This window comes from Microtus oregoni, unplaced genomic scaffold (assembly GCF_018167655.1).
Source record: "Microtus oregoni isolate MIOR12 unplaced genomic scaffold, Mior012 000021F_ref0000039, whole genome shotgun sequence".
Taxonomy (NCBI): Eukaryota; Metazoa; Chordata; class Mammalia; order Rodentia; family Cricetidae; genus Microtus; species Microtus oregoni.
Genome location: NW_024543080.1, coordinates 14,883,063 through 14,900,106, shown reverse-complemented (window position 1 = coordinate 14,900,106; position 17,044 = coordinate 14,883,063). Strand labels below are relative to the sequence as shown.

The window sequence follows — 17,044 nt, the reverse complement described above, 5'->3', positions numbered from 1 at the left end:
AAAGATTATAACTTAGAAGTCACTGTTACACTTGGTACATCATTACAGGACTAAAATTCTTTTCTAAGCAATGTATGTGGATTTGTTCATTTTAAAGCCCAAATTCCAGGGCTCTACGAATGTGAATCTGAAAGAAACAGAGCATAGAAAGGAGGTTGCCTATGTCTGAGGTGTGGCAGTTAGGGACACATGCTGATCAAGGATGTAAAGTTTTAGAAACACAGGATGCAGGCATGCTGGAGATCAAGTGGCAGAATGATGGCCTTAGGTAGCCTCTTCTGGAGTTTGCAATGAGAGTAGACCTCTATTTCTTCAACGAAAGAAACGTGTCTCTGTTAGAAGATCATATATTAATAAGCCTGATATATGGGGGAGTAATTTTATGACATCTATAGACATTAAAATGTAACTGTATATTCTAAATGTATATGCTTCATTTGTTGATAAACTAGTAAATGAGATCAACTAAAAGTAAGACAACACAGGACATATGTGAATATTTCTACGTTTAGATTATCAGAAGAAAGGATTTATTCTGAAAATCTTGGATTCATTCTAGAATATGTTAAAGAAAGTTTGCATGCAAGCAAAGACTTGTCATATACTTGGAAGTTTTCTTTGGTTTTTTGTTTGTTTTTTGATATTCATTTACAGGTTAAACAATCTTTACTTACAATTTTAGTTACCTTTGTATCTTCATGTACATCTATGATGAGCTTGTAGCTGATGAAACAGTACATTTACCTTAAATAGTCAGACTTGCCAGTGTCCTCTGCATGACTTTGTATTGCTTCAGCAGTATTTAACTGCTGCCTTAGAATTATGTCCTATTTGAGCAAATGTAAGTTAGTATACAAAATACACAAATAGATGTTTATGTTTTAATTTTTAAAGCACACTGAATGTACTCCATTAATATACCTGAAGTCCTAAGTCAGCAAAAATATTTTTTAATTCTACATAACTGAAAGTAAAATGATGTCAGTGTTGGTATTTATGATGATTTAAGCTTGTATAAATTTACTATTTCTTATTTCTTTTGATTTCAGATGCAATAACAGAACCCAGTGTGCTGTGGTGGCAGGTCCTGATGTTTTTCCAGACCCATGTCCAGGAACTTATAAATACCTGGAAGTGCAGTATGAATGTGTCCCTTATAGTATGTATACTCCTATACTTCTTTTAAAAAGATATTAATTACTCTTTAATTTGCATGTACTGACATTCTCTGGGAGGGCATAAAATAATCACATCAATGTGAAGAAGGCAACAGATGATGTGGGATTTATAGGTCTTAGACTTCTTCCACATCGTCTGTCCATAGAACATCTAATTTTGATGCTATATTTTGGTAATGAATACCTGTATTTGCAATGCTTCTAATGCGAGAACACACAATGCATAGATAATCAAAGAGGAGGTAGTATGTCCATGCTGAATTTCTCCAAGCTTCAGCAGATAGAAATTGATGGTAAATTTTATATACTTATGTGCATAATAACCTCAAAACTGATTTCTTTCAGTGTGATTAAAGTAATTATAAATAAGATTTATGTACGTACTGTCAACCTTTTGAAAATCTGATGCATATCCATTTACAGGGTATAGACTGGAGAGTCACAGGAGGCCATGAATTAAGAAAACTTCAGAGTGTGTTTTATACACTCCCAGGAGTATGTCTGCAGCCTTTAGATCAGCCATGATATAGAGGAGCAATGTGTTTTTTTTTTCTTCAGGATTAATGAAGAATGAAATAATCTAAAATGGAGCATTTTCTGAGTTCTTATCCCAAAGGAAGATTCACCATCACAAAAGATTTTTTTTCTTACTAGTTAATTATTCATAGGATTTGGTAGTGAAAATCACACAGGAAATCCTGTAGTCTCATATTAGATATTCAGCTCATCCCAGAGATAGAGAACACCTGGGATCATAAACAAATCCCAGGTTCCAACTTCCTTTGATGTCTCAGAAGGAGAAAACTATCTGGGGATCAGCAGGTTTCCCGTGCCAAGAGACAGCTCTGAGCTTGCTCATCCGTGCTTATTTCGAGAAACAGCACATGACTCATGAGATGGAAGTGCGCACGCTTCAAAAATAGAGAGAATTTTGGCTAACAAGAAATGAATTATAATTTAAAAGTAATAATGAAGCAAGATATAATTTCATTTTGAGTCATGGTAGCATGACGGAATAGTGAGAAATCAGCACATTTCATGTACTTGTATATTTTGTTCTGAAAACTGTGTTTAAGTATATAGATTCAATTTTTACTCTCAGTTGTGTTTTAGATATTATTGTCTCTACAGGGGCCTCTGTAAAAAGTATAAAGCTCCCAGTGGCCATTTTTTGTTGACCAGTGATATTTTAAGAAATGAAATGCATACATCATCTTCAAACTGAGACAGTTCCACGTTGCATGCATAATGAGATCTTTGTGAAATATGCCAAATGCGTTTCTAGAAAGGCATTTTATGAAAAAAAATGTACAATAGACAAGACTTCATTTCTAAAATAGTTCTCAAAAACCTACATTAATATTCTAATTTTCATATTTTGAAACATGAAAGCAGAGATAAATTGTCAGATTATGGATATTTCTTTTTTAAAAAAAAAATGAAACAGTTCACAGCTGTCTCTTCAGTTCCCTGTATGTCATCAGCTCTGTTTGAGGATCACAACTCAAAAAGATTCTGCCAGATCCATTCTGAAATGTCCCCTGCAGAAATCACTTCAATATAAATAAGAAGTTGCTCACACTCTTTGCATAAAAGGATGTGCTTTTAAACATATGTCTTTTCTCTCAGAAATTCCCAATGATGAAAAACATGATTTTTAAATCTCTATATTTGAAGTTTCTGATAATCATAAAATTTTCTGGATGTCTTAAAAACATTTCTCAGTATGTTATTAATCTGGTTGTTTTCTTTAATAAAAAATCACAAGTTGGGCATACGGGCTATCTACTTTAAACTATATGAATTTGTTGTGTGTATCTGAATTGTGTTTAAATTATCTTAATATACTTGTTCTAAAGAATTATGCAGAGAAAACAAGCTTCAGGTGCAGACATCAAAAAAAAGAATTATTCAGAGGTGAAATGCATTTAATAAACTTAATATAATTTTAGAAAAAAATCACTCAAGGCAGAAACTGGGTCTGGGACACTGCTTAGTTCATTGACTGCCGAGAATGCACCAAGCCATGAGTTCCCTAGATTATCATAAAACATGCATGTTGATCTATATATGATATGCAAACAATAAGCAGATGGAAACCAGGGAAATATGAAGTTCAAGGTGATCCTTAAGTATATTGCAAGTTTAGGACCAGTCTAAGATACATGAACCCTTCTTTCAGGAAAAGTGTCTAAATCATGAACCAGCCCATGCATCAAAGCTTGTTGGCAATTATTTAACAGGATGATGAGATTAAGACATCATAGATTTATAATATATTCTGATTACTTTAAAAGTAGCTGACTTCTCAGGCATATAAGCATGAATTTGTTCTATTTTTCCCCATAGACATTCTAGGATATATTAATAAATCCTAATCTAGATCCATACCCAACTCTTTGTCTGAAACATGAAATGCATGTTTTTCCGAGTGCTGAAAATAAGTCACTGACTAAGATTATTGATGCCATCTCATGTCATTATTCCCATGGGTTAAAGGTTTACATATTTAACATCTTGACTCTCATAGCCATTTTCTTAGGAATTATGAACATCACCATTTTACTGCAAAGGAACCTTATGCTCAGCATGTTAGATACATACCGGCAAGGAATGGAACTAGAGAATATCAGAACTAAGGCATTATCTGCCTCCACTACCCACTCTTAAGGAGCTGTGATATTTAGCCTCATAGATTTTTTGTTGTCCCCCCCCCCAAGTTATTTGATGCTCATTTCTTTCTACTCAGTAATATTCCGTAACTACCAGGTAGTGCAAACGGTGTTTCCCAGATCCAATCCTGGCTTCCTAACCTCTTAAATATTTCTTAAACAGTTTGCATTCCTAGAAGTCACGAAACTACTACAAGCTCGTTTTTCCAAACACTTTCTAAAACTCTAGAATATAAACAAGTCTGTAACTTTTAATGAGCTTCTTCTCTATAGTGAGTTAAGAAGGTTTTTTCTTATCTTTTTTTTTTTTTGTGGAGGGGTGTTTGTATCAAAACTGAAATTTACTGAGATTTAGTGTTGGGGAAATGAAATTTACAGTTCATTCTTTGACATTTTCATTCAACAGGTAAATAATTTCTGTAATGCCATAACCTAAACAAATGGATAGTACCAGTTCCATTCTAAATGTAAGACCATGAACTGGGAACTGTGAGGATAGCCCAGTCTGTAGAATGCTTGACTTCTAAACCTGAGGGCCTGAGTTCAGTCTGCCTGCAACCAGGCACAAGGAGGTAGGCAGATGAATGGAATTCTTGTGTCTAGACTTTGAAGAAAGTTCTGGACCAAAGAGGCAACCTGTCAAAAAAAGGAGATGGCACCAGAGGAACAAAAACCAGGGTTGTCCTCTGATATGCACACACATGTACACACCGGTCTACTTATACCCCACATATACATAATCCTACACTCATATCCACGAATGCCATTGCAACACACACACACACACACACACACACACACACACACACACGCACAAAGACCACAAGCAAAGTACTGTGGAATCTACATCTGTGCTGCTTCATGGAATTTCGCGAATACATAATATGGCTGTGGTCCTTTAATGCTACAGTGGAGTGGCAAAATCTCACTTGCCCAATACATTTACTGTACCTTTGGTGTGGTTATATATATTGTAATAAACAAGTACCATTTTATTACAACTGCAAACCTTACTTAGTAGACACTACATGTGTATAGTCTAAGATATATAATCTGTAGTGGATAGGGGCATCATAGGCTTTACACAGATTTCTTCAAATTTAATCAGTGACATTCACATAATTGTCGGTCACCTAATAATGCATTTATCAGGAGGTATCGTTAGTAATTGATGAACATAGTAAAATTGGACACATTAATGATGTTAGTTAGTTTTCCATTTATGTGATAAAGACCATCATTAAAAGCAACTTAGAGATGAATGTATTTATAACATTTTTTTTTATTAAAAATTTCTGCCTCCTCCCCGCCTCCGCCTCCCATTTCCCTTACCCTCCTCTGTCCCCCTCTCCCTCCCTCATCAGCCCAAAGAGCAGTCAGGGTTTCCTGCCCTGTGGGAAGTCCAAGGTCCTCCCCACTCCATCCAGGTCTAGGAAGGTGAGCATCCAAACAGCCTAGTCCCCCCCCCCCCCCCCAAAGCAGTACATGCAGTAGGATCAAAACCCAAAACCCAGTGCCATTATTTATAACATTTTTGTGGCTTAGAATCCTTAATGAAGGGAAATCAGGACAGGAATTCAGGGCAGGCACCTGGAGCCAGGAACTAAAGAAGCCGTGGAGGAGTACTGCTAACTGGCTTATTCTGACTGGCCAGCCTGCTTTCTTATATCATCCAGGACCAACTGCCCATGAGCAGCATTGTCCATAGGGGTCCCGGACCTTCCCACATCAATGGTTAATCTAGAAAGTGTCCTACAAACTTCCCTATGAAATCTGAGGGAGGCATTTGGTCAACTGAAGCTTCTCCATCTCATGTCAAATTAACAAAAACTAACAGAAACCCTGTATGTAATTCACAAGCAACATTGAGTTTTTTAACATTTATTTACTCATTTGGGTTTTTTCTTTGTGTGTGTGTGTGTGTGTGTGTGTGTGTGTGTGTGTGTGTACTCACATGCACACAACAGTGCATGTGTGAAGATCGTCTTCCACCATGTGCACCCCAGGGATTAAACTCAGGTAGTCCGGTGTAGCAGCAGGCAGCCAGATTCATTGAGTGGTCCCGTTAATCCTGCAATATTGATTTTTCTTTCTCAAAAGATTTATTTTTATTTATGTCCATGTGTGTGTATGTTACATGTGTGAGTATGACTGTGGAGGTCGGAGGAAGATGCTAGGTGCTTTGAAGCTGAGGTGACAGACAGTTGTGAGCCAGCTGATTTGGGAACTGACATTATTTCTTCTGGACGAGCCACAATGGAATCGACTTTATAGTACCCAATACTGGTTTTTATAAAGAGATAATTTTCATGGTTAGCAGAATTATATAAGAAAGCTTATTAATGATAATAAAGCATATTAGAGGTAATGTAGACTGAAATTCAGCTTTGTCTATTGTATTACTTAAGAGAAGTAAACTAACCAAGGAATGCTTACAAAACTGACGATCAGGCTCTGGCCATAATCAGTGCCAGAACAACTTATATTTTTTAACAGACTTGTAGGACTCGATGCATAGATATAGTTGAACAATAATCTTACATAAAATCTTAGCCTAATTAATCTGGTATCACTCGCTTTTGAAGATGCCATGGGGGGGAGGCGGTCAATGACTGCACTAACCTAGTACGATTGCTGCTTCGGGACCTGTGTACTCTTTTTTCTCAACTTCCACTGAAGTTATATTTAACCTTTACTAAATCCTCTTAACTCGTTCTGTCTTTTCTTGTCTATGTTCACAGGTTCCCTGTTTCTAATGAAATTTGGGGCAGGTGAATCAATACCTTTCCCTGTTCTTGTCACACCTTCCTTAGTTCAATTGTGGCTTTTATACTATCTCTGTCCTCTTTTAAAGTTTGGTTTTCCTCCTTAGCAGGTATTTTTTCCCCCAGGAAATGACCCAAATACTCAGAGGGTTAAACCTCGCCATTTACCAACACCTCATTTTTGATCTTCTCTCTCCGTTCTTCTCCAGCTCCCACCCATTCTGACCTGAATGCAAGTTGTAATTGTGGCATCTTCCAGTAGAACTGCCTTTATTTAGCCAAGTTACAGGACCACTTTTGTCAGGGAGAAAACAATAAAACAATGTACCTCCTACTCTGAGTGTTCTGAGGAGAAAATCTTTCCTTTGCATTCTGCTGACAAATCGAGTTTCTCCCAAGGTGTACAATCTCATACCTATTACCCATCAGAGGTGCTTGTCTATCCTCACGATCCCGTTTTCCTCCTTAGCTCTTTGTTTCAGCCTTTCAAAAATATCAAGCACACATTATAAATTCTTGCAGTCTCTTGCAGTGTTTCTGTTAAGAAATTATCGGAGGAAATATGTAATTTGGAGAACTCCTACACAAGGGTGTTTGATTAGAGCAGTCTATAGATCTTAGGACTTTCCCCGTTTTCACATTAGACATCCTAATATGAATGTGGCTAATGTCCTCATGAAATAACATGAATAATAATTATTATTATTATAAAAATCATTATAAATAAATAATTTTTAGTGCTGTGTCTTTAACAGAAAGAAAAATGCATTATACTTTTAGCAACAAAGTTCCAACTTTTTATACTCAAGTAATTGAACACATTTATGTAATTAAATATTTCTGGCAAGTAAAGTTTAAATTCATGCATATTTTAATATATACATACACTGGTTTTTAGTATTTATTAAGTAATTTCATATTTCTTAACTTACTATACTAAAATTAGCTATTTATAATTTTTGAAAGAGTAAGAAATATTGAGAGCTATCCTAGTTTTCAATTTCTTTTGAGACACATAGTAGATATTCAGTAAATACGCACTGAATAATTGAAAAGCAAATGAGGCCAAATGACTCCTCAGAAAGCATTTTTAGCAGAATAAACACAAGCAGCCCTTGTCTATCAATAAAACCTTATTCATTTAAATGAAGGATTTTAAATAAAAAAGGTATATATAAATATTAGTTTCGCAGAACAGATTGGTGAATAGCAATTACCCTTTCTTCCCTCCCTTCCTTATTGTCACTAGCTGGAGCTTTTTTCTAACATGAAGAATTTCTGTTAGTTTCTTATACATAACAATAATCTACAAAGATTTTGAAGATTAATCAGTGATTATAATTAAAGTTTATATGTCAAATTTATAAAGCATCTATGGAAATCCTGACACTACTTAAAACAAGAGCTGCTGGTGGATAATATCTCTTCTACATCCTCCTTCTAAACTGCCTCTCTTACCTCTGTCTGGGTGCTTCATATGTGCGTGGAAGTTGTGCCAAAATAGATCCTACTATTTGCTTGGGAGATGTCCCATTTTTACTATCTTCCCCTTCTTGAAAACGCAGCACATACCAGATATTTAGGTAAACACTGGGAATGCTTAATTTAGAAAAACAAAAGAAAATGTTTGTTTCCTAAAGGGTGTGCTTAAGTGAAGATTCTGGGCTCTATCCTCAATACCAAGAAGAAAAAGGAAGAAAAATAAAATAAAATTTTGTCCTGGAGGGAGTTTAGGTGAATGATGCCAAGGTTCCCTAACAAAGTTCATAGTTCATCAAAGAAATTAAGCACTAGAAACACAATCAAATTATTCCTTTAATTATTGTGTATATGTGTGCATCTTAAAGCATTCTGCTGCCCACACATGAAGGTCACCATTTGAGAACAGTTTTCTCTTTCTACTTAATGAATCCCAAGGGTCAAGCTCATGTCATCAGACTTTGTAGTTGACACCTTTAGCTGCTCTGCTATCTTGTCGGCTCCCAGGTTAAGAAGTTAGTATTCTGCTGCAAAGCGACTGATGGCTTACTCACCCAGCATAGGTGTCTTCCGGTATGCTTTTCTAGAGAAGACCCTAAGAGGTAAACCTAACAGAATGACTATAGATGACAGATATAAAATACAGGACCAGGTAAAATATAAAAGAAGATGAAGCCAGAAACGGACAAAGTGGAAATCATAGACATTTGCTATGGTTCCAGTGTGTGTGCGTGTGTGTGTGTGTGTGTGTGTGTGTGTGTGTGTATCTCCTTATACTTTATCTTCCATGCAATGACTGAATATGATTCTACATGTTTTATAGATAAAAGTCTTTGTAATTAATTCTCTTTAAGACTATTAATAATAGATCCAGCAAAAAGACCCAAGAAAAATTAGTTGTTAGTGAAACCAACTTCTCTACATCACATGTATTGCATTTGCATATGGCACCAAAATAGCAAATAAGCGGAGCCAGTGGCTGTGAATATGGGTTAGATTAGTGAGTGAATGTGTGTTTACATTTCAAATTTGCTTTATCTTTAAAAAGACCAAATTCCTCCCAGTAACTACTTAAATATTTGAATTAAATAAATAATATAGACTTCTAACTCTACTGGATCTTTATTAATTGAACGTAGTTTTTCTTAGTATTTAAAATTTTGTTATTTTGAGATATTGTTCAACATCCAAATGCTGCCAGTAATGTAAAATGTGACTAGTTTCTAGCTTCCAAGAAGAAGCTATAATCTAGCCATCATTCCGTCATCCCCCAAGTAATCAGATCAATTTAGAATCAAAGACTCGGAAGGAAACTCAATATGGTTTAGTCCTTTATAGGACACATCACAAATGTATTTGCTTTTCACTAAGCTTTGCTACTTCCACTAGAACAGAAAGTAATGTAAAGTAGAGGAGCAAGTGACATGGAAGGCTGCTTCCAAGTAAACATCTATGGAAAATGCATATTTATAATTTTACATTCCTCCCACATTTTTCCTGAGTATGCCTTACCAGGCTCTCCCATTCATTGGGGAGGGGGAGGGGGAATAACATGTGGCATCAAATGGAGTTGATTTTACAATCTGGCTTTAGTAGATACCAGCTATGTCCTAGTGAAGCTATTTCAGTACTAGGTGAGAAGTTGACCAGAGGAAAAAACAAAATAAAGAATGGCTGACTTAAGACAGCCTATGCTTTCCTTAAGGGGGAATCTGCAGAAAGGGGTCTCTGGTGCTAGTACCAGAGCCCACTGTCCCCTTCAAGGCTGAGCTAAATATATGGCAGAAAGCAGGGTGGTAGGAAGGAGATTGGAAGGTTTCCTTTGGCTCTCAGTTGGCCATTGCCAGAGGTAACCAGTGAGGAGGTAGTTAGAGAACGCTAGGGTATTGATAAATAGTTCTCACAGCAGCCTTAACTAGGCTCCATAGGCTGAAATGATGAGAGTCAAGAGAATCGAGTTAACTTAATTGTAGAGACCAAATGACTTCATTTTGGGGGAGATTATGCTAGCTCAGCCAAAGCAGAAATACTTTATGAAATGTCATAGCCCTGGCTAACAAGAGGAAAGAAGGATTATAATCATGAGTTCAGAGCATGTCTATCAAACCAAATGGTTGCATATCAAAGTTTTGTATAGTGAGGGTACATTTAGTAAACTTCAAATATACCATTACCAGTCAGGTTAATGTGCTAGTTGCAATCAGATTATTTCACTGTATTCAGAGTGTCAGTGCCTTATCACCTTGTGACTTGGAATTCCAAAATGGTATTAAGTTAACCCCATGATTCTGTTTTAAACCAGTCTTTTCTTAGCAGAGTTGCTATCTTTAATTCAGATAAATAGCTAAGTAAGGCAAACTTCCCAAATCTGGCTTCACCTTACTTGGCTTCTGCTTTACTCTGTTGCCTGAAGGCCCCACCTACATTCCCTCTGGACTTGAGTGCTGGCACTGGTTCTTCCTCTAAAGCAACTTGAGCTCTGTAGCATCTCTGGGCATTGCATATTTTTCCTTCTTCCTCCACCATTAACTCTTGGTACAATTGCATTTACTGTTAGCCCCATTTTCTTCCCTTGTTTAATAATGTTTCTCTGTAAGGGTCATCAATGTTCTCAAATGTGTCCAGAAGCCACCATCATTCATTTCTTTCAACAAATGCTGATTGAACACCTCTTTAAATGGGTCTAGATATCCAATCTTTATGTTCTAGCAGTGGAGTGCAAGAACAGAGCAGTGCAAGAGCATCTTTTAATGATTATGGGCAAACATTCTTTTAAGACACAAAGTAATGTAATACTGATCTGTTGGTTAGAACCATTCGAATGTTGCCAGTTGAGGTCTCTTTTCTTTCTTCAATGTTTAAGTTTCCAAAATAATCTCTCTGCAAGGAGACATGAAAGGGAGATTAAGGCTTACTTTCAAAAGTGTAAAAGATGAAAACATATTCTTTCTAATTGAAATTTGGCATTGTACTCAGTACCGCATTTTAATTCAGTTTCCCTCAGAGAAGTTTCAGAATACAAAACGGTCTTAATGTGACTGTATGATATTTTGGTCCTCATTTGCCTTCAGTATGGCCTATAATTAAGGCAATTAATGATGACATATGGCAATATCAAAAACTCAACTTTCTCAATATTATGAAAGTGCAATCCTTCTGTACATATGGTTGGATCCTTAACATCATGGCCTTTCCCATAAATTTAGTTCAAACTGCCTGAAAAAAGACAGCAAATGAACATTTTTAGGGATGGTGGGTGTTCAGTTTTCTTTGATGTTCCCAACATTGTAAATCACTTCAGTCTAACCATTTGCTTCTTAGAAGCCTGAGGACATGCATCCAAATCCCTGTAGGAAAACTCCTCCAATTTTAGTATTTAGATCAGCTTGAAATGAATTCAGTGCTCAGTTAACAGAGAGAGAGCGTTCAGACATGTCAAAAGTTGTCTTCCAACAAAGCAAACAAAAGCCTAATGGAATTAGAGCACAAGGGGAGGAATAAACCTCTCTATACACTCTGAACTCCACTGTTTCCCTTGACTCCCTTCCTCTCCTCTTGTTCTTATCTTTTAGACAGCTCATTTACTGTTGTTTACTCAAGATAATAGGAAGATTTCAGAAGTGAGATCATATTCACAGTTGTTGGGGAGGGATGTGAAATATATTTGCTTTGATATAAAGATTTTCCCTCTTCTATCTTGTAGAAAAAAAAAACTAGTGAAATCCTAGCTGGCTAATTATATTGGAATCTAAGAGGACATTGGTATGACAGAGCTTTGCCTTCCTGGATCTGTCATTAGTTATGAACCCAAAGTTAGCAAATCAACTTCAAGAAAAAGTTTGCTGCCTAAAAAGAATAACATTACCCATATTATCAAGACAAACCCAGAGTTTCTCATTCTACTATATCAGGTAATACCTGATCGTTATGATGAATGGGTTAAAATACCAAGCTTGAAAAACATTAATTATGAATAACAGTGCCCCGTGGTGCATGTTTAAGAACAAATAATACATGTAGAACAAGAAGCATGTTGCTCTGTGTCTTTAGGACAGTTGTTTAGTCATTCATGAGTCAGTATTGGCCCTCATTTTATTTTTACTAGCACTGAATCTAATACACACATATATATATATATATATATATATTACTTTAGATAGATGCTATTCCTTAAGTTATGAGATGATATTTTCCAAAGTGGCGGTGTTTTCTCTATCCTCGGGCTGTAGATTTAGCATCAGTGGGTGTCAATCACTTAAAGTTTCACTTTTTGTTATTTTTTTTTTAAGAATAATGAATGCAGTTTTTAATTTTATAATTTTATATTCAACACTCAATACATACAATTAGTACATATATACCAATGTTTTTATGACTTCATTAAACCATTTCACTGAATTGTCATAGTTTTATTTGATTCATAAGTTTATACAGAAGTAAACATTGTTTTATTTTTTTCTTTTTTTTAATTTATTCATTTATTAAGGATTTCTGCCTCGTCCCCGCAACTGCTTCCCATTTCCCTCCCCCTCCCCCGATCAAGTCCCCCTCCCTCATCTGCTCGAAGAGCAATCAGGGTTCCCTGACCTGTGGGAAGCCCAAGGACTGCCCACCTCTATCCAGGTCTCATTAATCCTAAAGAGGTTGAACATTAAGACCAATTAACGAAGTGATGTTCTTCCTCCTTCTTCGATCTGTTCTGTCCTTCCTTCTCTAATCACCTAGCTTGTAGGAAGCAGGACCTCCCTCCATGCCATTCATGAATATTATGAGGAATCTCACTATTTATCCAAAATATTTCAATTAATCTGATGGTTTAGAAAACTGAATTATTACTCACTACAAGCAGTAGTTTCAGAGTTGTATTGACTATTCAAATAAGTGATTTGTGTAATAGCATTAAAAGTTTCCAGACCACAATTAGTGTTAATGAAGGTTTTCTTTCATTATATATGCTGATTATACTTAAAAACTGACTCATGAAATTTCCAACACCAAGAATTGGAAAATTGTGGTCTAATTTCTGAATTAAATTCTTAAAATTTTCTATGTGAATGTGTTTTTATGAGTTAACATTTTGGCATTGACTAGTATTTCTCTGTCTTTGAACCCTTTAATAAGGCTGTAGGCTTCACAGAAAATCAGATCTAATTTTATATTAGTAGTGGTTGCTAAGTAACTATTTGATGCAAATTAATCATTAAACATTTAGCAGCTCGTTCTCTGATTGGAGTGCATGCTGGAGTGACTTCAGAGCTGATAGCTCAGCAAACAATTGATGGAGGAAGACTATTCTGAGATGCTTAATAAAAATAGCTGATGAGTCCTCCACTTGATTTCCTTCCTTTGTCACAATCATAAAAGAAAGCAAGAAATTGACAGGGATAGTTAACAGTCTTTTCCTAATAGTGGATGCTGTTTAAAGTTCAAGCGCATAAGCCAAAATTGTACTAAAATACTTTATAGAATATTTCCAGGGCAACCTGCTCCATTAGTGGATTCTATTTTATAATTAAGGAGCCTGAGAACATGAATTAAATAGCTCATCCAAATATGCTTGCCTAGTAGGAATTTGAACCCAAGTCCCTTTGAACCTTGTGTTGACCTATTTTTTTTTATGATAGAGCAAATATGAAAATTTTCACATCCTTGAGCATTTAAGGTTTACCAGATTTCATAAAATGTGTTATTTCTCAGGAAATGTTATGTAAAAGAACTGAATTCCCATGCTGAAGTTGTCTTGACTTCAAAAGGATTATCATCAGGACCTAGGGATGTGTTCATTGCTATTATAGAGTATCAGTAGGAAGGAGACACAGTGTAAATGTGTCTGAGATGTTTCTGTTTGGTCCCTGCCTTAGACTGCATCTTATTTATGATGTTTTGTTGATGCCAATATTTGTTAACGTTTTTTAGCATTGGTATCTTACTGATATGGTGTAAAATGTATTAGTAGGCTAAAACACAGAACCCTATTTGTTTAGAGTAAGGAATGTTAGATATCTAAAGCTAAGATTTTTGCAATGATGCAAGCTATTTAGAGGCAAAAAGAAAAATTTAATCATAAAATTCTGAAGAAAGATTTACAGAGAGGATGGAGAGATGACTCAGCAGTTCAGGTTAAATACTACTTATGTGGGGGACCTCAGTTCAGTTCAGTGTCCTCCTTGGGCATCTCACACTGTCTACAACTCTAGATCCAGAGGTGTCCAACAGCAGTAACTTTTATTTAGAACTTCTTTTACATGAACATACACAAATTTAAAAATAAAATAAATTTACATAAAAAATGGTTACATACATAAAAAGCAAATAGGCAGAGCCAGGTGAGGTGGCTCCCATCTTTGGTCATAGCACTTGGAGGCAAAGACAGGTGGATCTCTGAGTTCTAGACCAGTCCCGCCTACTAAGCAATTCCCAGACCCCATTTTCAGAGCTCCATGCTGAGACCATGTCGCCAAAAAAAGGCAAATAATGAAAAATACTATAAATGCATAAAAAACCCCTCATCTTTCCTTAAGTTACTACCACTAGAATGAATCCCAATAATGTTAAAAAGACTGTCCTTTTATGCATTATTTTTATGTATATCACACACCATATGACTGTACAGGGCTATGAATACTTACATATTCATATATATTATTCCATTCTTCTATATCTTATATTTATATCATATATTGTATTCATACATAACAATTTTATATATTCCTATATATTTCTATTAAGGTATTCATACTTCTTTCAATATTTATTTCTTCTGGAGAGTTAGTTACACATGACAATACATTTTCACAAAAGCATAGTCAGATTACTCATACATCTTGTTTTTCTACCCTAGAAAGTTAATAGTGTAGTTTTTTTTTTGAATCAAGTAGTATAGAAACATTTGCATATTTTTTAATGTATCAAGTCCCTAATTTAATGTGCAAAGGATTCAGTAATTCTCCTAATGTTGAAATTTAACTTTGTGTCCCTACATATGTGATAATGCAGATGTTATCAAAGCATTTATTTATCAAGGGTTTCTTTTGGGTATTTTTTTAAGTAGCAGGGAGGCACTTGTCCATTTGGCATCTAGTAACCCATTTGCTAAAGACAGTTGCTTAATAACTAAAGTTATACGGTAAAAGCAGATAAGACTGAAACTGGTAGTTAATTCTCTGAGAAAGTGTGTGACCCCATCATATCTGTGGGGTAGCCTTTGCTATCACTTGCAATATATGCTTTCTTTGTCACTGTGGTGATTTGCCCTGGAATCATCATGGATTAAACTTTAGGGTAGCTCACAACATCTGTACTTGTCAGGGAGATTACTTAACCAAAATGCCTAAATGAGAGAAGCAAAGTATCTTTGTCCTAATTAGAGACAAAATGAATTGTACATGCAAACTAATGTCCGCAGTGGCAGCAATGGTGTAGGAGATTTGATTATTAATTCAATGATATACTTTAAAGGTTTCATATTCACCTTTCAGGAAATGTTTCCATCAACTTAATGACAATGTTCCTACTTCAAAATTGTCACTGGAAACTCAATTTGAAGTAAAACTTTGTTTCAGAACACAGGATAGCTGTTGCCCCTCCTTTTTTATGAAGCTCTACCTACTGGTTTCTTTTAGATAATGTCAAATTGCTTATCTCCGTCCTCTTAAACATTTCATCCGAAGTTTCAGATTTATATGAGAAATGATCTTTTACATACATATATTTGGCTATTATTTGTCATTCTGATTTCTTTGCTTTTTCCTGTCATTTTCTGCTTCTCATAAGCTGTAAAGATCTCCCCCAAAAATAAATTTTAGATTTGTCTTCCTTCTCACTGAGCATTCGTGTTGTTCCCTCCAGCCCCCCTCTCTTTCTCCCTCTCTGTCTCTCTACATTTCTCTTTTTTTCCTTTCCCGCTTCTTTCTTTTCTCCTTCTCTTCCCTCCTTTCTTCTTTCTCATCTTTCCTTCTGTTTTTATCTCTTCCTCCAGTTTTCTCATTTACAGTATAAGTAATCCGTTAAAAGTTGAAGAACTTCTCCCAAACTCAATCTCTTGCTATAACTTGTAGTTTGTTTGTGGAATTTCTTACATTTTGAACAAGTCAATGATCTTAATCATTCAATGTAACATAGATGATTCTGAGATGTTCTGAACCAATCATGGACACATGATTGTTGGGAATTAGGGGCCTCTTATCAGATGGTTCTCGTAATTTCCTCATGCTCCTAAGAAACTAAATAATTTTTTTTTGTTATCATGATTCCCTAAGTGAAAATAATTTATAAATTATTTTATAATGTTCAAGTTCTGTTTGAGAGATGTTATTTGTCTTTCTGGGACTGGGCTACCATAATTAATATAATGTTTTCTAGTTTGTGATATTTGTCCATATTTTATGATTTTCATTTTTCATGACAATTGTGTAATAATTTTCCACAGTGTATATGTATCCCTCGTTTGATTTTCCAGTGGCAAATAGTCCTTCCTGGAATTATATACATAGAAGACATACAAGTAACATCATATGGACTGAGAATATTGTGCATACGTGAGTGCATGTGTGTGTGTGTGTGTGTTTAAAGAAAGAAAGGCCAAAGGTAACTTCTGTATTTGAGAAACAGCAAGAGGCACATAAAAGGAGTTAGAGGGAGGATAAGGAAAGTGATGATATAATCATGTCTTAATTTTAAAATAATTTTAAAAGTGAGTCAAAATAAATGAAAATCTGTAGTCTATTAAGAAAAATTTTTAAACTTAAGGATTATTTTATTCTTAGCTTTTTAGGGTATAGTTTAGTAACATGAAAAATAATACTTGGAATAAAAACACAACTTTTATGCTCGTTATATTCTTATAATGTATTAGTTTGTGGTTATTATCATACTTTAACTGCAATTTTTTTGCCCCATAAGGTAAAATTTCCCCTGGCTTTAAAAACTTAGTATGAGGGACTATTATTTT

General features: G+C 35.4%; 1 protein-coding gene across 27 annotated transcripts in view; it reads left to right on the top strand.

Annotated features, from left to right (window-relative positions):
- Adgrl3 (adhesion G protein-coupled receptor L3) overlaps positions 1-17,044 on the top strand; it is a 752,737-nt gene that overhangs the window by 403,265 nt on the left and 332,428 nt on the right. For 25 of the 27 annotated variants that reach the window (XM_041671395.1, XM_041671374.1, XM_041671372.1 and 22 more), the window contains one exon: positions 1,050-1,159. The exons of the other annotated variants lie outside the window; for them this stretch is intronic. In XM_041671395.1, coding sequence (XP_041527329.1) covers positions 1,050-1,159 — 110 coding nt within the window. The remainder of the gene's footprint in view (positions 1-1,049; positions 1,160-17,044) is intronic. 27 annotated transcript variants of the gene reach the window in all.